At 62.4% G+C, this 22,359-nt stretch overlaps 1 protein-coding gene across 1 annotated transcript in view; it reads left to right on the forward strand.

Annotated features, from left to right (window-relative positions):
- Positions 1-13,819, forward strand: part of CDH4 (cadherin 4) — a 500,617-nt gene extending 486,798 nt beyond the window's left edge. Inside the window, exons 10-16 of the mRNA XM_082746383.1 lie at positions 3,619-3,872; positions 4,407-4,549; positions 6,932-7,165; positions 7,892-8,125; positions 8,209-8,348; positions 8,804-8,968; positions 10,122-13,819. Of these exons, the coding sequence (XP_082602509.1) occupies positions 3,619-3,872; positions 4,407-4,549; positions 6,932-7,165; positions 7,892-8,125; positions 8,209-8,348; positions 8,804-8,968; positions 10,122-10,328 (1,377 nt within the window). The 3' untranslated portion in view covers positions 10,329-13,819. The remainder of the gene's footprint in view (positions 1-3,618; positions 3,873-4,406; positions 4,550-6,931; positions 7,166-7,891; positions 8,126-8,208; positions 8,349-8,803; positions 8,969-10,121) is intronic.
- The last annotated feature ends 8,540 nt before the right edge of the window (positions 13,820-22,359 follow it).

The following is a 22,359-nucleotide window of genomic DNA, read 5'->3' on the forward strand; positions in this document are numbered from 1 at the left end:
GGCAGCTGTTTGGTTTTGTGGGGACCTGGAGACAGCGTGGGCGCAGGGGCTGATGTGGCGGCATCTGTGCCCAGGATGGCGGAACCACGCCCACCCCTGTGGGAGGGGCCCCCGGTGTGCGGCCTGAAGCCCCGGGGGTTGTCCTTCAGGCGCGGGCTGCCAAGTCAGCCCACAGTGGGCGCCTCCTCAGACGGGCTGCCCGCTTGGGCCCCTGAGGGTCCAGCCTGGGCAGCGTCTGTGGGCCCAAGTCCCTGCTGCACACGCACCTGAGCAGCGCCGGGCCTCGTGCTGGGGGAGGAGCAATAGGGATGGCCAAGGGGGGTGCCTCCCCCAGGCGGACCCCAGCGGCACCGCACTGATATGAGGGGCAGACAGCCCCCTCCTCAAGGGGTTGTCAGGGCAGGGGAAGACCTCAGCACGACAAGGCGTGTGCCACAGAAGGACGTGGCATCTCATGGCAGGACTCCCGGGGGCCTTCAGGAACCCCTCCTACTCGGGCGGACAAGGAGATCACGCCCGGAGAGGATGACGGGGGTCAGCCCGGAACCCCGATCTCTGCAGGGCATCGGCTTCCAGACCCTCCTGTCGGGCTGGCATCGGGCATCCCTGAGCCCCCGGGCCCATCCCCTGTCATCAGAAAGCCCTTCGTCTCGTACTTAATGCCTCGTCTGTAGCCGTGCTGAGAAAGCAAAGGGTCAAAGCACCCGCAGTAAGGTCTTTAACGCTCACCCAAGCCAAACGCCGAGCAGCTGGGGGACCCTGAGGAGGCTGGGGTTCGGGTTGGTGGGGAGAGGCACTACCGGCTGCAGACACGGGCTCCCGACCCCGCAGATCAGCTCCTCTCCAAGCAGAAACACACTGTTGTGTGCGTCCTGAGCACCTCCGGGCGCCCAGCAGACAGAGGGGAGGGTGCTGTCCGCACCGCAGTCTGAGCTGTTAGCTTGTTCCAGCCCATCTCATCTCCATTTTTGCTGAAAGAGGTTTTCAACTCCCAGACCTCATGACCGCGCATCTCTATGTAAGTCAGATGTGTCCCCCTCAGTAATATGTTTGGCCTCCATACGTGTCACACGTGTCACAGTGTCACACCCCTGACGAAAGCAGCCGTCCGCCCTCCGTGTCCTCGGACGCAAGTCTGTTCTGTGTCCTTTAACTTTCCTCAAAGTCTCTCTTTGCCGTGGTTCTCCGGATCCGGACCCGAAGAGGGATCATGCAGTTGGTTGCAACACCTCTTGACTCTCTCATAATCTAGAACATTCCGCCCAGTGTTGACCTGTCACAGACACAGGTCAGCTGGCCAACGGGAGGCCCCATGTGCCAGACTGTCCAATGCCTTCCGCCTGGTAACTCTGTTCCTCGCTCTCCCACAGTTACTGTAACCTGGGATTAGACCTTGAGGACGGGCCTTGTGGCTGGGCTGGGTGGCATCGGGAAGCCCGTGGTGCCCGGTTGTCCCACGCTGGTCATCCAGGACCGTGGGCTCAGGTGGTGACAGCCAGTTCCCATCATTCCCGTCACTGACTCTGCCCCCTCGTGATCAGCCAGCAGTCTGAGTACAATGCTTCGTGCCTGCAAATGTGCCCTCTGCCGCCAGTCTCCATCCGGTTTTGTCGCCTACTGGTGACCCTTATGCACGTAAATGTCTTCATTAGCGAGTACAGAATGGTGCTTTAATAATTCTGTCCTTCCTTGGCTGGAATTGTGTGGCACACGCTTAGCAAGTGTGAATGAGGTAAGCATTCTGAGACAGGCGGTCGCCCAGAGATATCCAGGGCGGCCCTGGGCTCACAGCGTGTCTGGGAGAGGGAGGCAGGAGGTCAGGGTCCTGGGAGCCGTCGGGAAGAAGCACAGGTCACAGAGGGCCTCCGAGGGGCCAGGCCGCCGCTCTGCAGGGGGAGGCGGGCCCAAGAGCACGGGGGCCTCCCAGAGCCTGGAGGAGGACCCAGCCCTACCCACACCTAATGGTCCTGGGATGCTGATTTTTTACCTCTGACCTCTAGAACTGCAAGATGACAAATTTGTGTCCCTCTAAGCCACAAAATCGGAACAGGAAACTAATGCAGAGTCCAAGAGAAAGGCAGAAGCTTCTTTTGCTGCCTTTAATGGTCCATTCAGGCCAGCAGCTGTCCGCGGTCACTCTCTGCTTACGGCGGCTACTGTAACCACTCGTGTCAAGCTGGGTGTCTTCACACAGTCCATGACCCTCTCGCACTTCTGGAAGTCGGAGTCCAAAATCCGTCCGTTTCAACGGGCTGAAACCAGAGAGCGCGCAAGGCTGTGCCCCACCCCCCAGAGCTCTGGTGTTTTCATTGCTGGCTTTTTCCAGGTTGGCGAGCCACGTCCTGACTCCCTTGGCTGGTCCTCTGTCCTCAGAGCCAGAGCCGTCTTTGCCTCGGTCCCCACGCTGCCTGCTGCCTTGACAAAGGACCCCAGCCCCCCCTTGTAAACACCCTCGGATGCTACATCAGGCCACCTGGGTAATCTCGGGCCGGCTCCCACTGCAAGACCCCTAGCTTCATCAGTCCACAAAGTCCCTGTGCCGCAGAGGGCGACACAGTCACAGAGTCCAGACCTTTGGACCTGGATGTGTTTGCAGGCCGTCTCTCCAGTGAGGACGGGTCCTTAGAAACCGGCATCCAGGCCCCAGAGGTGCTCGCTGCTCACTGTTGTTGAGCCCCGTCTTCTCGGGGGCAGAGCCGGGAAGCCGCACGGCCCAGCACGGGCCCACCCTGACCATCTCCGTCCCTTCCGCCGATTCAGAGGGTCATTCATTTCAGATTTAACTCCGGAGGGTTTTACTTCCCTCTGATGACTTCATACTTGTGCTTCTTACACTGAAAATCTTACTTCCTAACCACATTACACGTGTTTATTTACTTCACCCTACGTTATACCTAAAAAGCTTTAAAAAGTAACAAACCCCAAATCACTACCCACAGGGAGAAGGCCAAGTGAGCTGAAGATTCCTTTGCATTGATTCTTGTCCTTAAACTCAATCGCATCAGGACCCACCATCTAAGCACTGAGCCCTGGTCACCTAAAGCCGTTCTTTTCCTGGGAGTTACGGTAGACTGCAGACCCCTTCTAGCATTTGTCAGTCACGGTCCTGGAGCCCCAAAATGGTGTAACGGGGAATCGTGTTCTTGCAGGAGCCACGTACAGAGGGAAGAGAAGCCACAGAGTTGGTGAGGGAGAGCCCCGGGGCTGCTGGGGCAAACCAAAAACTGGGGGGTCAGAACAACAGAAGCGACTGCCCGCTGCGCCCAGCAAGGGGCTCCTAGACAAATAGCCATGGGGCCTTGACCTCACCAGCCTGGAAGGAGCAGCACCTGCTGAGAGCTGGCACTGGGGAGGGGTGCCACCCCCTGGGGGCTGGAGCCCCAGGAGCCCAGCTATGGCCCTACCAGGACACGATGGGAAGGCACGGGAGGGTCCTTTACCCCAAACTCTGCTCCCATTGGCAAGTCCCATGGGAAGCCAGAAACAAGGGAGGCTGGAGGCAGCTTCCCTGGGGACCAGCATCATGGGAGGAGGGGGCGCCGACCCGGTGACCCACGCACGGTTTCTGCCTCCGAGCCCACCCCGCCCACTCACCCCTGCGGGCCTCTCTCATTCCAGGCAGTCGACTACGAGCTGAACAGAGCATTCATGCTGACCGTGATGGTGTCCAACCAGGCGCCCCTGGCCGGCGGGGTCCAGATGTCCTTCCAGTCCACGGCCGGGGTGACCATCTCCGTCATGGACATCAACGAGGCACCCTACTTCCCCTCGAACCACAAGCTGATCCGCCTGGAGGAAGGTGTGCCCGCCGGCACGGTGCTGACCACGTTTTCGGCGGCGGACCCTGACCGGTTCATGCAGCAGGCTGTGCGGTGGGTCCGGCCTGGGGCCGCAGGAAGGGGCTCCCTCCCACCCTTGGGCTCCCTTGCTTCCCACACAGAGGAGTCCCATCCTGCCCGGTGACACCTGCACCCCAGGAAGTGCCCGACCTGTGTTGTCCCTCCAGGCAGGGAGCCCCAGGAGCCCCAGTCCTGGGGACAGCCGGAACCCCCGTCCCGCGGGATCCAGGCGGTCCAGGCGATGCCGCCGGCCCTCAGCCAGCCACGAGCGTTGCGTGGTCGCCGCCCAAGAAGGTGGAAGACCCTCCAGCACCTGCAGCCGTCTCTCGAGTCAGGCTGGTTCTGACCTGGCTGCTCACCAGCTGTGACGCTGCAGGCCACCTACCCCTTCCGCCCCTCAGTCTCCCCGTCTGCCGAGGGAGTGAGGGGGGCGTCTGCCTCCTGGGGTCCTTGTGAGGGTCGCATGGGCAGGGAAACCTCCCCATGTCCAGGCAGGCGCCCCACAGCGGGTGGGGCCAGGGGCTCGGGGCCACCGTCCCCTCACCGGCTCACCTCCTCCCTCCTCAGATACTCCAAGCTGTCGGACCCAGCGAACTGGCTGCACATTAACACCACCAACGGTCAGATCACCACGGCCGCCGTCCTCGACCGCGAGTCCCTGTACATCAAAAACAACGTGTACGAGGCCACCTTCCTGGCGGCTGACAACGGTGCGCCCGGGCCCCGGGGGGCTACGGCCGGGGGCGCGCCCGAGCCTGGGCTCCATGGCCGGGAGACAGAGGGAGGCCCGCCCCCAGCCGGAGAAGCCGGAGGAGGGAAGCGGGGAGGCGAGCGCCACGCAGGCGCGCAGAGCCCTGCCCTACCGTCCCTCAGCGCGCCCCGCAGCGCCCTCTCCGCAGGCGTCCGAGCACAGCCGCTGCCTGACCACCAGGCTCACGGGCGGGTGCCACGCCGCGCCCCTTCGCTCATGCATGGCGCTCCCCGTGGGTGCCAGGGAGCCAGGATGGCAGAGGCGGCGTGACGTTGGTCCAGCCCTGTCTCGGCTGAACGAGACCCGAGCCGCTTCTCAGCTCCCCACCTGGTGAACGGAGGGCAGCCGACCACATCCGCGTGTTGCCCGAGCAGCCCCATCACGCTGACCACACACTGCGGCGGGGGCTTCCCCTAAGCAGCCCCTGGGACGCTGCCCCCTGTGGCTCTGCCCACCCGTGACCCCTGCAGCCCTCTGTCAGAGCTGGGGTCGGAGGGGACATGGGGGGCCCCAGAGACTGGGCAGGCACCGTGGAAGCCACACACCAGCAGCACAAGCCCTGGGAGCTTGGAGAGGGTGAGGTGAGGCCACCGGGCCAGAATGAGGAGCCCTGAGGAGGCTGGGGCTGCGAGGGTGACAGTGAGCCAAGCAGGGGTGAGGAGATCCGGGCAGAGGTGGCCGTGGTGGGGCCCACATGGGGCAGAAAGAGGAGTCGTGAGCACTGGACCTTCCAAGGGGTGTGGACAGCATCTCCACAAGTGGGTGCTAGAACTCCAGGCCCTGAGGCCACCCCTCCCTGGACCCAGGGCACTCAGAAGCTGGTGAGGCCCATAGCCCCAAATACCCAGCCAACTCTGCACAGGGGGCGGGGAGAGGGAGTGAGGGAGAAGGGTCTAGAACCAGGGATAAGTCCCAGCACCACTTAGTGGTGGGAAGAGATCTGACTGCTCTGTGCCTCAGTTTCCTCCTCCGTTGAGTGGGGACAACCCTACCCCCTCCCCCAGAGCTGTGAGAATTAAGTGATCCAGGGTCCTCAAAAGGATGGGGAGTGGGGCCTGGCCCAAGTCAGCACTGCCCCTGCTCTCACTACTGCTGAGCTGCTCTGTGCCAGGCACCACCCATCAGTAGACACACCCGACAAAAGTCCCTCCCTTGAAAGGCTGACGTCCCCAGGTTCTGTGTGTCAGCTAAAACTAGGTTCAGCTGTGTAACAGTGATAGAAATTTCAACACAATTGCAGCTTATTTTCTCCCACATAAAAGAAGACTGGAGACAGGCAGCCCTGGGGGGCTAGGGTCAGGTTTGAGAAACCAGGCTCACTCTGGCCACGAGTTATGGCATGGCCCAAAATGGCTGCTGTTGCTCCAGTCATCACGACCACATTCTGGCAAACAGGAAGAAGAGCAAGGAAGGCAGGGACATGTTCCTGCCCTTCTAAGAACGTCCATCCCCAGCTCACAAAGAACTTAGCCATGAAACCGCACTGCATCATAACGCTTGTTGAGAAATGTAGTCTAACAGCTGGGTGGTCATGATCCCAGATAAAATCTGGGGCTCTGCTTCTTCTATTAAGGACAAAGGGGAAAATGGATATTGAGGGACAACTCAGCAGTCTCTCGCCCCAGTGAGATGAATGAGAAACAAGTCAACCAGATAATTTTAGGAAGTACGTTCTGGAAGAAAACAAAACAGGGTGTGGGAGGGAGGGGCTGGGCTTATAGCTGTGCTCCTGGCTGTGAAGCACTGACCTTGGGACCAGAAGGAACACGCCAAGGGAAGAAGGGGCAGCAGGGGAGTCCCAGAGTTAGGAAGCCGCATGCGCAACAGTCCTGAGGTAGACTTCGGCGGTCTGCTGTGGCGGGTTCTAGGACAGCGGTGCCCTCCGGCTCCAGGAGCAAGAACACAAGAACGCCCAGAACACTTGCACAAAGGTTCATCCATAGCAAGTGAAAGCCAGGGCCTGGTAACCACGGCCTGCCTCCCTCCTGCCTTCCCCGACCTACGGGGTCTGCCAAAGCCCGGTCCTGAAGGCTGGCCAGATGGTGCACCGGCCCCGGCTGGAGGGGAGCTGCTGGATTACAGAGTGATTTTAAATGAACCCATGGCCAAAGCAGCAGAAAGCACAGAGGGCAGCAGAATGGGGGGCAGGCTACTGGGCTCCTGCACTTCCCCCGACGATGCCCTGATTGAGGGCGTCTAGCTGCGGGCATCGGGCTTGGTGGGGCTGGGGGCTGTCCCTGGGCAGGGCACTGGGGCTGGGTCTTCACCCAATGTGCATCATCATGTGCTTGAGGTCGTGGGGGAGCCGCTTCTTTAGGATCCCACTGTGTCTGTCCCACAGGGATCCCCCCGGCCAGCGGCACCGGGACCCTCCAGATCTATCTCATTGACATCAACGACAATGCCCCGGAGCTGCTTCCCAAGGAGGCACAGATCTGTGAGAAGCCCAGCCTGAACGCCATCAACATCACAGCCGCCGATGCTGATGTTGACCCCAACATCGGCCCCTATGTCTTCGAGCTGCCTTTTGTCCCAGCCGCTGTGCGGAAGAACTGGACCATCACCCGATTAAATGGTGAGTCTGCCTCACGCTCCAGGAGAACGGGACACGCCTGGGGTGCCGCACCTCGAGGGGGCCCATGGCCCATGGAAGAGTGAGCTGTGGAGACGGGGCCCTTTCCCCCCATGGGGTCCCATGAGGCTGGGGCCCCTGGCCATGTGCCAGTCCATCCCTGGAGGGTGCTATGAAGGCATCCTGGTCCCACTGTCAGAACGAGCACAGCCATCAACATCTACAGCCCCAGCCACTCCTGTCTCTGACTGCTTCCTGCCCTGGCCACTGACTGATGGGACCCCAACCGATGTCTTTCCTCAGGGTACTTCCCTAGATGCGGCCTTTTTGTATAAAAGGGCATCCAACTCCTGAAGTTTTCTAGCATTGTGAGGTTGCATCTAGAAAGGTCACGCCAATTTCTAGTTTCTCTGGGAATACAAGAGAGCACTTTGCCTATTTTTCTTTGGGAAGGTTTTTCTTTTTTTCTAATTGATTTAGTAGAACTCTTTATATAATAAGGAAATGATTTCATCCAACAAGTTGCAATTGCTCTTTCCTTGAATTGCCAATGTCTTTTCACTCTGTGGAGTGCTCGAACGTGAGTGTGCATGTGCGCACGTGTGTGTGCATGAACCAAAGAGGTATAGACTGTCATGCTGTCAGACTCTGTCTCTCCCTTCGGATGCCTTGCTGTAACGGAGTGCTAGTTGTAGACTGAACAAAGCCTGTCCTTTCACTCTGGGCCAGGTGACTATGCCCAGCTGAGCTTGCGCGTCCTGTACCTGGAGGCTGGCGTGTACGATGTCCCCATCATCGTCACCGACTCTGGAAACCCCCCGCTGTCCAACACGTCCATCATCAAGGTCAAGGTGTGCCCGTGCGACGAGAATGGAGACTGCACCACCATCGGCGCCGTGGCCGCGGCGGGTCTGGGCACCAGCGCCATCGTGGCCATCCTCATCTGCATCGTCATCCTGCTCAGTGAGTCCGGCCCAGCCGCGGGTATGCACCCCTGCCCCCACGCGCATACGCACCCTGCTCACCGCGTGGCCCTGCCCCCGCAGCCATGGTCCTGCTGTTCGTCGTGTGGATGAAGCGCAGGGAGAAGGAACGCCACACCAAGCAGCTGCTCATCGACCCGGAGGACGACGTCCGCGACAACATCCTCAAGTACGACGAGGAAGGGGGCGGTGAGGAGGACCAGGTGAGGCCCCTGCACCCGCTTCCGCCGCGCTGGCCCGGGGCGACCTCTCTCCCGCCCGCCGCGGAACTCAGCCCCAGCAGGGGCTGTTGGGTGACACGGCAGCCACGCACGGCGCACCGGGAGGGTGAATCCAGGGGGCTGCCTGGCTGGACGCCAGGTCCGCGCTGGCCGTCAGGGGACTCGGGGCAGCGCCTGACCCCGCTAAGGCTCCGTGCCCCCTGAAGACAGAGGGGCGGGCGCTCCCAGGAACACGCGCACCGTGGGAGCTGGGGCATGCCGGGGGGCATCAGACTGGCGAGGGCGGCAGGGCACAGACCCCACACGAGCCTCGCAGCCGGGCTGACGGGGACGAATCAGGGTAGGGCGGACCAGGTGACGGGCCAGGATGCCGGGCACGCTGGGCGCCCGACCACAACAGGACACCCCTGCTCCCCTCCTGCCCGGCCGCCCCCCAGGACTATGACCTCAGCCAACTGCAGCAGCCAGAGGCCATGGAGCACGTGCTGAGCAAGGCGCCCGGCGTGCGGCGTGTGGATGAGCGGCCTGTGGGCGCCGAGCCCCAGTACCCCGTCAGGCCTGTGGTGCCCCACCCCGGGGACATCGGGGACTTCATCAATGAGGTGGGTGCTCCCGCGCAGGGGTGGGGGCGGGGGGGCTGCGCAGGGCCCCCCTGCAGAGAATGAGGTCCCGTGGCCGCATCGCGATGGGGCGGCCGGGCAGTGACGAGGAGGCCCCTCCAGGCCCAGGCTGGGGACCGAGGCGGTGCGGCCACACCCCGAGACCCGGGTCCCTACTGGGTCTCTAACGCACGCCCCCACTGCGTGCAAAGCTAACTTGAAGGGGACTGACGTGAGCAGATAGAGCCCCAGGTCCGGCGGAGACCAGGGAGACTCGGCGACGCTGGCCCCCGGGCCGCAGGTCAAAGCTCCACGAGGGTGCAGGAGCTGAACGACTGACACAGCGCTTCCCCCGGGCTGCACCGAAGTCGAAGCCCGGACGCACGCCTCCTCGGTCGCGAGTCCAAGGCCGGTTTTCAATACGGCTTCGAGAAAAGCGAGCCATGCCCACCCCAGGCGGCGAGGGCGCCCCTTCCCAGGGCGGGGTTGGGCGACGACGTGCGTCCTGCTGCCAGGGACTGCCGTGCGCACCCCGGCCACCGCTCGCACCCTCGGGGACCGCCCAGAGGGGGCAGGAACGCACGCCCCCCAGGCGCAGGGGCAGGATGCGCGCACTGCGCCACGGTCGCAGGGACCCTCTTGGGGCAGAGCAGGCAGGGGCACAGAGGGCGGGAGGGCGGGCCAGGCCGCACGGGGGGCGGGGGCGAGAGGGGCCTCCAGCAACACCTGCCGCGCCCCCCAGTTTTGTTCATGCGGATAGTGAATGCTGGAGATTTCCGGCTTCTGCCCACCTCAGACTCCCGTTCTGTGCCGCAGCGACAGGGACTCTGCCCCCCGTAGGAGGGGCTGCACCTAGCCCCGCCCCCCTCAGCCCGCCCTCCTCATGGTACTGGCCTGGCAGTGCCAGCATCTGTGTTAGCTGCCTTCAACAGGCGGCCCTTTCCATAAACCCCAGCCCTCCTCGGCTCTCCGAGAGGCCCCTCCGTTAAACACAGGAGCACTTACTGACCACCTTCTGTATGCAAGGCTCAATACGATACCTTCCTGGCCTGCTTCCCCAACTCCGCTCCTGGGCACCCCTCCAAGCTGCATTCCGTCAGGCCCTGGGCCGAGAAGGCACGTTCTCCACCCTAACGCTGTGTCTCTGTGACCCCAGGGACTCCGAGCCGCGGACAATGACCCCACAGCACCCCCCTACGACTCCCTGCTGGTCTTCGACTATGAAGGGAGCGGCTCTACGGCGGGCTCCGTCAGCTCCCTGAACTCGTCCAGCTCCGGGGACCAAGACTACGACTACCTGAACCAGTGGGGGCCCAGGTTCAAGAAGCTGGCGGACATGTACGGGGGCGGCGAGGACGACTGACCCCGCGGAGCGGCCCGCGGGGGGCGCCGGGCTTCCCGACTCCCCGCGGACGTGTCCTTTAGTGGTGTGTTAGGGGGTCCCTCCCCGCCCCAGCCCCCCCAACAGTGAGCTGTCTGGCATGAACACGTCTCGCCCCGCGGCGCGCCGCCCACCACAGTAGCTGACCGGCACCGAAGGACAGCGAGAGGCACTGTCTTAACTTGAATTTCTTAGAACAGAAGCACTGTTTTTAAAAAAAAAAAAAAAAAAAAGAAAGTGCCTTTTGGTACATGTATCAGATTCCCTCAAACTCAGGAGTGACGAAAAGCGAGCAGACAGACCACGTGCGTCCCCCCGACCCAGTCCGGAGCGCCCCCAGCCTCAGCCAGTCCCAGCTCTGAAGACACCAATTAAGGAATCGGGGAAAACGTGCTTTTTTTTTTTTTTTTTTTTTTTAATTAAGAAAAAAGTGGGTGATTTGCTTAACTAAATTTACAAAGAAAACGGGGTCCAAATCCCAGTAGGCCTTCTGAGTCCGCGAGCTTACTGTACACAGTCAGGGTCTCCTGGGCCTGCGGCCCCAAGGCTGGAGGGAGGCCAGAGGCCGGGCTGCAGGAGGCTCCCCGGGGGCAAGCCCAGTCGGCCTATCAAGGGCAGCACAGTGCGCACGTGGCTTTCACCAAGTTCTTGGCTGTCCCCCGACTCCTGACGTGCAGGTAGCTGGGGTGGGAGGGGTGGTGCCCAGGGGCTTTCCTGATGCTCACCATCTCTGCCCTTGGCTGTCCCCGGGGCCCCCCGGTCAACCATTAGGCCTCCCCTGGAGACAAATGTCACCCCAGATGCCACACTGGTCCTGTTGGCTTTGGTCCATAAGAGTACGGTGTCCCAAGAAGCCACAGCCCAAACCAGCCAGCATCCTCAAACACCCTGACGTGAGCCCCCCAACTCCTCAAGGTCAGACTCCTGGAGGCCCCCATCAAAGGCCCAGTGGCCCTGAGGGCTCCGCGGCTGGCAGGGGAGCTGGGAACACACACGGCCATCTCCGGCCACTGGCAGCCGCTCTCCTGGGCCCTCCCCCTGGACCGATGCCTCTGATGCTCGTGAACAGACGTGGACAGCCAAGATCTGCTCCGGGTGGCCAAACCGCCTGTCGCTGCTGTGCCGTCTGTCCCTCGGATGCGTCCAGACCGCACCCACCTGAAACAACTGTCTCTCCTCTTCTCGAGACCCAGGTCAGCACCGAGCACCTGCTCGGACCCTCAGAAAGGAGCTGCCCTTTGCACAGGGGTCTGACGCGCAGGACGGTGAACAGCCCTCACTGTGTCCCAGGGACCCGCCGGGGAGACCCTGCTGTATGGGACCGCTCTGGCCTGTTCACAGGCTCCCCAAGAAGGGGGAGGAGGGGTGTTCTGGCCCTGGGCAGGACTTGGCATTGGAGTGCCCTTGGGGAAGCGGCTTGGATCCCCATCCCAGAGCCCTGCATCAGGAAAAGCCCCAAAAGCCTGGCGAGGTGGGAAGGGCCGGGCTCAGCTGGCTCTTCGTGCTCTCAGTCTGGGGGTATTTGATGTAATCCTAACCCTAAGGCCTGTCCCCGTAGCTAGGGTCACCCTGTTTTCCAAACAGCTTCGGCCTGAGAGGCGTACATGAGGGTGGGTGGGTGTGTGTAGTAGGCGTGGCTGTGTCCCCACTGGGTGTCAGGGCTCCTCCCCAGACCGAACTCCTCACTGACTCTACAGTTCTTCCAGAGCTGAGCGGGGCCTGTGGCCTGAGGACGGGCCTGTAGCAGGCTCTGACCCTGACCCCACCCCGACTGCCAGGCCGGAGGGACAGAAGAGGTCACCACGTCACACGCAGGATGCCCCTCCTGGTAGACAGCCACCTGCGCGTCAGGGGGTGGCTGGCCCACCGAGGGGAAGGGGCTGGGACCCCTGTCCAAAGTCGTGCTGTGCTGGTGGCTCAGGGCCAGGCAAGGAGAGCTGTCCCCGCATCTGGGGCCAGGCCATTCCAGGGACTGCTGGTAGGGTCAGGGCTGGTGGGGCGTGAGCTGGAGTCTTCTGTTTCGTGTTTGGAAACTCCACCTATTGAACTTCCAAGTGCGACCATGGTCTGGGAGCGGAGGCAGCTGTGGACTCTGAATTTTCGAAGCCCCCCGAGTCCCCAGGGCACTGGGCCTGAGGGGACAGAGGTGCCAGACCCAGCCTAGGACCTGGCTTGCCGCACACCCATCCTGCAGAACCCCATGCAAGTGCCCGTCTCCCCTGCCGCCCTCTGGCTCCTCACCCCGCACCCCTGCCCCACACCACCGCCAGGACCCTGGTGCATTTTGCTTAAACCATGCAGGCTGAGGCTGGGGGGGACAGTGATGGGGGACTTCTCGTGCCTGTCCCTGCTTCCAGACAGCTAGACAGCTGTCCCTCTCCTTTGCCCCAGCAGTCCCTGGGGGCCAGAGAGAGATGGGGCTCCCTTGCCCTCCCACACCCACTCGGAACCCCATTCGGAGGTGAAGTTAGCGTTAGCTAGATGCACAGGCGGTGTCAAACGCCTCTCTCACATAGCTTGTAGACACACGTCCCCTTGAGCGGGGACCTCGCTGGCAAAGTGCTGGGGCACAGCTTAGTTTCTGTAGGGAGTTTCGTTCTGTGAACAGGAGAAACCCCACGCCGTGGGCCGGGGCAGCATGGATGCGGCCTCGTGGTCCCCAGCCGAGGACCCCCATGTCGGTCTGGGCCTCACACCCGCTCCCTGCCTTTCCCGTGCCTCAGCACATCCAAGGGCTGGGCCCCCCGCCACCGAACAGTCAGGGTAACGGCCACACGTCAGGTCCCCGACATGCCTTGGTTTCCCTGGGGTGAGCACCGGCCCACACACCTGGTCCTTTGAGAGGGCAGCTCTGCTCTCCAAGGGGGGAGGTTAGGGGAGCGGAGTCTCAACTGTGGGCGAAGCTACCAAGAGCACCAAAAAACCCCAAACACGGCCTCCGGGGCACAGAGCATCCTGCCCTGTCACTCGCACAGTGTGGGGGGCACAAAAGACAGGTCCTGCTCGGGCGACACGTCCCCCGGGGGCCACCTCTGTGTATCCTTGGAGCGCGTTTCTTTTCCTTTCCTCTCCTTTTTCCATTCTGATTTTTTTTTTTTTTTGCATGTTTCTTTTTGAAAATGGACAAACTGTGTAACAGCCCCCGCATGACTGTGGTTGTTTTGGGGAAAGGTCCTGGAGTATGATGCGTTCAGGCTGCAACTCTGCATTGTGCGGTTAGGCAAACGTCCCGACTTTTTTTGTAACCGTCAACAGCACAACGATTTTGTATTGTCGTTTGTATCATTTTGTACCAAAAAAAAAAAAAAAAGGAAAAAAAGGGAAGCGCGTCGATGTTTCCTCCGTGTGTTTTTCGTGCCAGGTGGTCTTGGTTCCGAAGTGAGTAGCAGCTTTGCCGAGTTGTCGTGTGCCGGCGCGGAGCTGGGCCCTGGCGCACTGCTCCCCGGGAGTCAATAAAGTCCCCTTTTAAAGAGTCAGCCTTGCCCTGGCTTATGTGTCTCCGTGCACCCACAAAGCCCCTGGGGCTCACGGATGGCAGGTGGGTGCCCGGGGGGGTGTGATGTCGAGAGTGAGGCCTGTCGGTCCGCCCGGCCTCTCTGGAGCCCCTGCTTTGTCCCAGATGCCATTCTGGGCTCTGGGAGCACAGCCATGAGCCCTAGCAGGGCAGCCTCTGGCTTGTGGGAGGCGCAGGGAACCGAGCGACGAAGGCTGTTGTGCCGTGGGTGTAAACGGTTCGAAGTCCTTAGAAGTCCGTGGCTGCCGTCCGGCCCAGCTGCGACGTGGCACGGTCAGGCCCAAGCGAGCCTCAAGTCAGGTGCTCCCTGCACCCCCGGCCCTGGCGAAGCCGGGTCTTCCAACTGCCTCTCCCCACGGACTACGACCCCAGCCTTCTATTAGGAGCACATTTGCATCCACAATAACGTGCGTAACAAAAAGTCACTCACACGGTTAATTACGGGTGCAGTTGATAATTACAGGCACAATTAGTCACTTGCTAATTTTGTGAGTGCCGAGCAGCTAATTACATGCATAATTAGGCAACTGCTTCAGGGCTGAGACAGGCAGTGGGGGGCAGGAGGGCACGAACTCCTGTGGTCAGACCCCCAGAGGAGGCCTGCAGAAGGACACCCTCCTACCCCCAGATCCTGGTCATCCCACAGGCACGGTGTAACCACAATGGCCAGCTGGGCCCTCAGGGAGGCCAGGAGGCGCCTTCCCTGGAGACCCTGAGTCCTTCTCAAGGGTCACTTCACCGGACGGAGGCTGCTGTCCCTATCCCTGCCCCAGGAGGGGCATTCAGACCCGTCAGGGCACAGGGGTACAGGGGCACAGCCTCCCGCAGCCTTGACTCCACCCTGAGGTGAAAGCCCAACCTCAGGGCCCTGGAGGCTGGGTCCTGCTGACTAGGGCACCCTGGGACTAGCCCAGGGGACACAGGGAGCTGCCCAGATGCACATGAGACCGCAGGACACGTCATGAAGCCATGGCCACATGGTCCGTTCAGCCATCATTCCGAAGCCCACCCTCACGGCAAGAGGTCAAGGCCAGCCTTGCCAGGGAGAGGACAGCTGCCCCAAGAAGGCCCCCTTGATCAGATCAGGAAGAGCCGGGGTTTGAGGACAGACAGAGGGCAGGAGCAGAAGGAAGATGCAGCAGTGTGCGGCCGTCCCAGCCCCGCCCCGGGCGTGGGGAGATCTCCGCTTGGCTCTGGCTGTCTTGCCGGCCATGCCTGTGGACACCCCCACAGGGAGCCACGGGACCTCAGCCAGACAGTCTAGAGCTCCAGACGAGGCCAGTGAGCCCGATTTGGGCCCAATCAGGGCATGGCTAGGAGTGGACACTGTCGGAGGGTGTTCGAAGGAGAAGGGTGAGCACATGAGACGCAGGACCCAGCAAGAAACTTCCACGTTTCGGATCACGGTGCCACAAGCCACGGCCCCTCTTCCAGCGACCGTACTGTGGACGGATGGGCAGGGACACCCTCACCTCATCCCAGAAGGGCCACGTGGAGAGAAGCAGACTCCTACTCAGAACGTGATTCAAGCAGATAGACACAGACTGCACACTGCCTCATGGGCCCCCTCCTCCCCTCCCGTCTCACCCCAGACCCTGAGAAAAGGGCCCCCTTCTCTCCCCACACCCGACGCTGCTCAGGCTGCATGTCCCTGGGGGCCGCCCTGCACCGGAGAGCACAAGGCCAGGCTGGGGCAGGGGCGAGGGTGGGAGAGGCCGGTCTCTGGGAACAGTACCTTAGCAGAGACACTGCAGGGGCCGGGGCGGCAGGAGGGGACCCGCTGATTGCAAATCTGCCCCACGAGGGATGCCTTGATGCGGCATCCCATGGCCAGATGCTCGGGACGCGCTGTGACCCCAAGTACCCGGAGGATGACAGTGGCTGACTTTCTGAGACCTCCTGGTCTTTCTCCCATTCAGAGCATGCTGAGCCCTGAGCCCCGAGCCCATGGCCTGCAGTGCCCCCACGACAGCCCCAAGGGCATGAAGGGGAGCCTGCTCTCACGTGCCGCTGAGCCTCGGTCAGCTGCCCTCTCAGGACCCTCCCCGTGAGCGAGTGCGGTGCCGCCTGGCGGACCTGGGTCCGGCCCCACAGCATCCAGCATCCAGGGCCCCTCTCTGCCCGCAGCCCAGTGGCACCTCAGACCCAAGGCTGGTGCTTGGGCACAGGCAACAGTCACTCGAGCCCTCCAGTCTGTGGCGCCCAGGAGCCTCACAGGAGAGGGAAGGGTCCTCGGTCACTGGGTCCACAGGCAGGGGGGCAGGGGGAGCCAGCCCCCTCCACAAGTGGGACCCAGGCCAGAGGCTCCCACAGAGGACCCATCCCACAGTGTCCACGCCCTGCACCTGCTGCGCTGGCCAGTGGACTCTCAGGGCCTGGGTGGCAGTGACCGTGTCCTGACTCAGGCCCTCAGGGGTCTTTCCGGAAGGGGCAGCCCTTTGGGGACTGAGACCACGTAAGCATTAAGTCATCAGGACAGCATTAGACCCCACCAAAAATTGGTCCTCAGGCTTGACGGGGAGCTCAGGGCCCCAGACACCCACCATAGGGCAGAGGGAGTGGCCTGTGACCACATGGCTGAGGCTCCTGAAGAGGACTAGGTCACAAGCTTCTCCCTCCAACATCACGCTCCATCGCACGCCCCCAAACACCCCCCAGCGCACGCCTCCGCGGCCCCAGGCGCTCACCTGGAGGTGTGCGGTCACCGCGCTGCGCTGTCCACGGTCCATGGTGACCCCCCAGCTGTCCAGCGGGCTTCAGGAAACGCCCGCAGGCAGTTCTGTTTAGGATGAATGGTCTCCCTGAAAACTTACCTCAGAGACCACAGTGAGCACAGGGAAGGGGGGTCTGGCCCCGCTGAGCTCCAGCCGCGGGGACCCTGCGGAGCCGGGCAGCGGGCTCCCGGGGGCTGCACCTGCACAGCCTCCCAGAAGGCCCGTGTGGTCCTGAATCTTCAAACTTCCCTGTGGGAAAAGCTTTCCTGTTTCTCCGGAGCCTTCCCAGGCTCTCCTCATGGTCCGTTTGCTGCTTGAGACCAACTTGGTGATTTAATGTCCACGTGCTGTATGTAGCTCTAGCATTCCCGTGGTCTGTCTCCCCATCTCGGCAGGGCAGCGACCTCCCTGGCTGTCTCTGTGGTGCTCCGAGCACCTGTCAGCGTGTGCCTGGGAGGAGCCCCAGTCCCAGTCGAGAAGCCCCACGAGCCAGGCCCCTGACCTCCCTCGGGGCAGCAGCAGGAGTGTGGCCAGAGCCTGGCTAGTTAAGACCCAGGCTGTAGTCCAGCTCTGCCCCCTCGAAGCTCGTGACCTTGACCAAGTCCCCTAAAGGTTTCCGGGCCAACACCAGCCGGCTGTGAGCAGGTGGGAAGACAAAGTGAGATGAGGCAGAGGCCGAGTGCCCTTGGGGACGGTCCAGGGAGAGGGTGGGCGCTGGGGGACCTAGCTGCCCGGCCACCATCCAGGCCATGAGCTGCTGTTCCCAAGTGAGCTGTGCATGGGCATGAAGTGTGTGTGCACAGAGTGCACACCCTCCACCCTCCAAGCCGGCAGCCAGTGGACAGGTCGCTCCTGGGGCCGTGGGCGGCAGCGCGAAGGGGCCGGTCTCCTTTGCGGAGACCACCAGGAAGGAGGCATCATCCCTGCCCTCCAGATGCAGAAGCCGAGGCTGATGGGGGCGTCTGTCCCAGCGTTTTCAGGAAACCCACATCAGCGGGCTTGGAGAGCAACGGCATTCGTCAGCTCCGTGGAGTGAAGACTGGCATCGACTTCGAGCCCAGCTGGCTCCACAGCCCTGCAAGCCATCCATCCCTGTTCATATGGCCACCAAGGCACCCACAGTGGCCGCCAGACCTGCGTCCCACAGAGAGTAAGGGGCCTGGTGTCCCCTGCCAGCCACCAGCCCACTCCTGCACCAGCCACAGAGCCGCTCACATGGCCACCAGTCCAGGTGGACCCCTTCAAAGGTCCACCCGGAGGGGCAGGGCAGACCCCCAAGGAAGGGTTCTGGCGGGGGCTGGCCCGTCGGAAGGCGTGAGCTCCCTTCTCCTGGGGCCGGAGTGAGACTGTGCCTGCCACCACCTGGCCTTCTCCTCTGGGATGGCTGTCATGGAAACTAAGAGGCCGGTGGTCGGGAACAGCCCCGGAAGCAGGGGCAGAAGCGCTGGCAGAGGGCACAGGTCAGTGGAGCCTGCTGGGAAGGCCCGGTGGGACAGTCACAGGCCGGTAGGGATCCTTCTTAGCACGGTCCCCTCTGCCGTCCTGGCAGCCTGTGCTGTGACCAGCCACACAAAGTCCTGTCCCTCGGTGGCCTGAGAGTCCGTGTGGCTGAGGTCACTGCAAGGGAGGGGTTCTGTCAGGCAGGAAGCCGAGGACAGGAGTGCCAGCGGGGACGAGGCGTACTGGACAGGGCTGAGGAGTCATGGTCCGATCGCATGGCTTATCTTAAGCCCTGAGCGGACTGTAGCCCTGGGGTCCCGTGGCTGTACCGAAGGGCCACACACTGAGTCACTTACAACATCAGATTTATTTTCTAACGGATCTGGAGGCCAGAAGTCCGAGGCTGGTATCTCCAGGCCGAAACCCCGCTGTGGGCAGGGCCAGGCTCCCTCCGCAGGCTGTGGGGAGGGTCCTTCTCGCCTCTTCCAGCTCCTGCTGGCCCGGGGTCCCGGACTCGTGGCCACATCGCTCCACTTCCGCCCCCTCCTCACGTGGCTTCTCTGTCTGCCCCCCGCGTACAAGGACACATCGCTGGACTGGCCACCCAGGTAAGCCAGGATAGTCTCGTCTTACCTTGCTGACCTCTACAGAGACCCTTTATCCAAATAAGCTCATGCTGACAGGCTCCGAGGGTTGGCACCTGGACCTTTGGGGGCTGTTTCCAGCCAACCGCAATGGTCAACACTGAAAAGCCAAGAAATTAAATCCCTCGCCACCTCTCCAGCACCATCAAAAAGTCTGAGTTCAGGGCTCCCTCGGGAAACTGCAGGCCTCTGGGCCAGCGATCAGGGCTGTGAGGTGCCTGGAGCTGCAAAGCGGGACCCATCGGGGGGAGGGGCAGTGACCCCGCAGGAAGCCGAGGGGTCTCTGTGCCCCGGGAGCCACGTGTCCCCACAGACGCAGACACAGCAGGCCCAAGCTTACCTGGAAGCGAGCAGGGTGCCGAGCCTTAGGCTATGTGAGCCGCTGGTAGCAGCAAGAGGTAACCCTGGTAACCCTGGAGCCCAGCAGCCCCAAGGGAGGGACAGGTCCCTGGAGCCTGAGGACCGGCCAGACAACCTTCTCTCAGCCGAGGCAGCTGCGGCCTCTCCACACAGGAAGACCGCGGCTCCCGCTTCCCTGCCCCAGGGCGGGGGAGCCTGTGCGGGATTCTGGGGTCCTTCCTTCACACCTTCGGCCTGGAGGTTGGTTGGAGGTGTCCGAAGAGCTCCGTGGACACGGCTGCGCACTCACGCGCCCTGACAATGGGCCGGTTGCTGTCCACAGTGTCCCTGGTGTAGAGACCCACCCCCACTCCCACCGCTGCCTGCCCAGGCCAGGCCCACAGGCCGCCCCACGGCACACCAGCTCAGGGGACTGGCTGGCTCCGGGCTCCAAACCCAAGGTGCCTGCCCGGTTCCCCCCTTCAGAAGGTGTGGACCAACCCCACACTCGCAGCAGGGGGCCTGGATCAGGGTTGGCAAGGACGAGACGGGCTGGGGGAGCGTGAGGCATCCCATCGCCAAGGACGTGAGGAAGGCGCCTGAACCCTGCCATCACCCCTGGTGCCCCCACTGCACACAGCCCCCCGCCCCTACCCACCCCTGACCCCCGAGGCCTGAAGACCCTGCACCAGCCCACCAGACCACCAGACCAGGGACCTGCACCTGGGCCCCTGGGCTGTGCAAAGCCCACAGTGAATCAGCCTCTCTGATCACCCCAGAAGGGGCTTGGCCCCGGGAGCAGCAGTCAGGGCTCTCCAGGTCCCCTAGAAGCCACTGTGGGGTTTGTGGGGGTGTGGGTAATGCTGCTACTGTCCCATGTCAGACCTGAGGTAACAGAGGGTAGGAGGTCATCTCGGTCCACAGGACGACAGGTGCTTTCCGTTTTATTCTCAGTCGCTCATTTTTGCATCTTGGCGGTATTTCTGATTTTCAGCAACGGCACACGATTACCGCGTCCCACGTGCTGAGTTCTAACGCTCATGCACACCTGTGAAACTATCTGGGGTCACCCCGTGTCTCCTCAGCCCCTAGGCAGGCCCCCAGGCCCCAGACGACCCCTGCTGGCTTCGAGGTTTCAGGGACACTGCGCCTCCAAAGCCCCCACCCCCACCCCGGCCCAACCCAGTCAGGGCGTGGCTTCTCGCACTCACACAGGGACTCAGCGGGTGCCCCTGGCTGTATGCGGTTGCAGACCCAGGTAGCGGCTTGCCGGTCCTCGGGAAGCTATAGGGCTTCTCCAGCTCCTCACCATCCCAAATAAAGCTGCTGCGAACATGGCCGTACACATCTTGGCAGGGACGAATCTTCCACTTCTTGGGGACAAGCGTCCAGTCCAGAAGTGTGTGGATGGGTAAGGAAGTGGACAGGCTGGTGCATGCCACACTTTTCCAGAAACAGGCCCAGGCTGCGCGGCCTCCAGCCCAGGGCTCCGGGTGCGCCCCAACTAGCGGAACGTGCTGGCGTCTTACTGTGGCTCCTGAGTTCCAAATAAGCACACGAAACGTTCCCACCGTCCTTTCCCGACGCGCCCAGAGGAGACCGCCCGCGCCTTCCGAGTGCACCGGCCGTGGGCTCGCCCGCCCGCCCCCTCCCCCCAGGACACTTCTCCCAGCGAGCCCTGTCTGGCCTCCTCCGGGGACAGTGCCTTGGCCACCCCCACCAGCCCCTGGTAAGGCGCCCTGTATGTGCAAGTGCTCGTTGACACCCGCTGAATACATACGTTCTAAAGACAGGTACATGTCCGTTCTCCTCAAAAATACAGACTTTCTGGCAGCCAGGACAAAGCCTGAGGAAGAGGCAGTTTGATTCTTGGAAAACAGGTATGATTTGTCTCTTAAGCAGAAGGACTAAGTTGCTGGGGCTGGTCTTCCCTGGGCATGCGTGGCCCGGCTGTGGCCCAGAACAGCCCAGAGGAAGGCAGGGGCTGGCAGCCCGTGGCTGGAAAGTCCCCTGCGGACTGTGGTCTAACTGCCGGGCCTCCCCCGGGACAGCGCACCCTGCACGCAGGATCCAGTGGCCCCAGATGGGTCCCAACGCTGCTCGGACACACCAGAGACCAGGACAGGTGGCTTGCCACCCGGCTGTCTGCGCCAGGCAGGGTCAGGCTAGGGGCAAGCCGGGCCCTGATGCGGGGATGGGTGAAGAGGCTAGGTAGACCTTTTTCTTTATCTATTTATTTATTTTAAGACAAAACTTATATTTGAAGACCACGTCTGAAAAAAGGAAAAACTAGTTAACCCTCAACTAGTTAACCAGCGACCACAGGCGATCTCAAGGCGACCACGAGTCGCCACCAACCCCAAGACACGCACACGCCTCCTCTCGTGTGGCCCCAGATCCCATGGGGCCAGGCAACCTGCCTGGGGGCAGCCCAGGTCCGGCTGGAGGGTGTCCGAAGCCCGAGTCATTTCCCCAGGTTTCACGGCGACCTTCTCCATTTGCTGCCACGCAGGCCTTACCTGTCAGGCCGTTTACACTCACACACCTGCGTGACCGCCACCCAGACAGAGACAGAATGCTCCCGTCAGCTCCAAGGGTCCCGGGGGCCCTCCCACCTGCCCCCGGGGGCAGCCACACGGACGCCCACCGCCCCTGGGAATCGTCCTGTCTTGAGCGTCTCGCCGCTGGAACCGGGGGGCGGGCTCTGTGTCTGGGGCTTTTATCCGGGTTCTTCAGAGACCCGCCCACTTTACGGAGTGGGCCCGCAGCGTCACTGCTTTACACCCCCGGTCATATTCCACTGACAAGCACTCTACGGTGCGTCTGCAGCACCACCGGACGGACAGGTGGGCTGTTCCCACCTCAGGCCGTCGGTGACAAGCGCCACCTCCAACGTTCCCGTCCGGCCGCTGGTGGACAAAGGCGATCACCTGTCTCGAGGAGCTGCGCCAGCGGGAGATGCGGGGTCACAGGGTAGACACGCACTGCCCTTTCTTCAAAGCGCAGCAGTTCCCCGAAGTGGCCAGCCCGCCCGGAACGGCCAGCGGCGTGGGAGCGCCCGCTCATCTCCGTCCCTCGAGGTCCCCGTGGCGGGCGGGCGGCGGGCTCGCCCCACGGCTTCCGCCCCGTGTCTCTGCTGACCCGTCACGACGGGCAGCCTTGGCACCTGCTCACTGGCCACCTGCAGGCCTTCCGCACGTTTCTGCTGAGGGGATTCTTGCTCTACTGCGCCTGTGGGTTCCGTTGGGTTCACCTCCCGGTCTGGGGCTTCCCCGCCACGCTCTCCGGGCGTCTCCAGTGGAGCGCAGACTTCGAGTGCACTTGGCCATTCTGTTCTTTCTGGGTTGTGCCTGCCCGGGCCA

This window comes from Mustela nivalis (genome assembly GCF_964662115.1).
Source record: "Mustela nivalis genome assembly, chromosome: 8".
Classification (NCBI taxonomy): Eukaryota; Metazoa; Chordata; class Mammalia; order Carnivora; family Mustelidae; genus Mustela; species Mustela nivalis.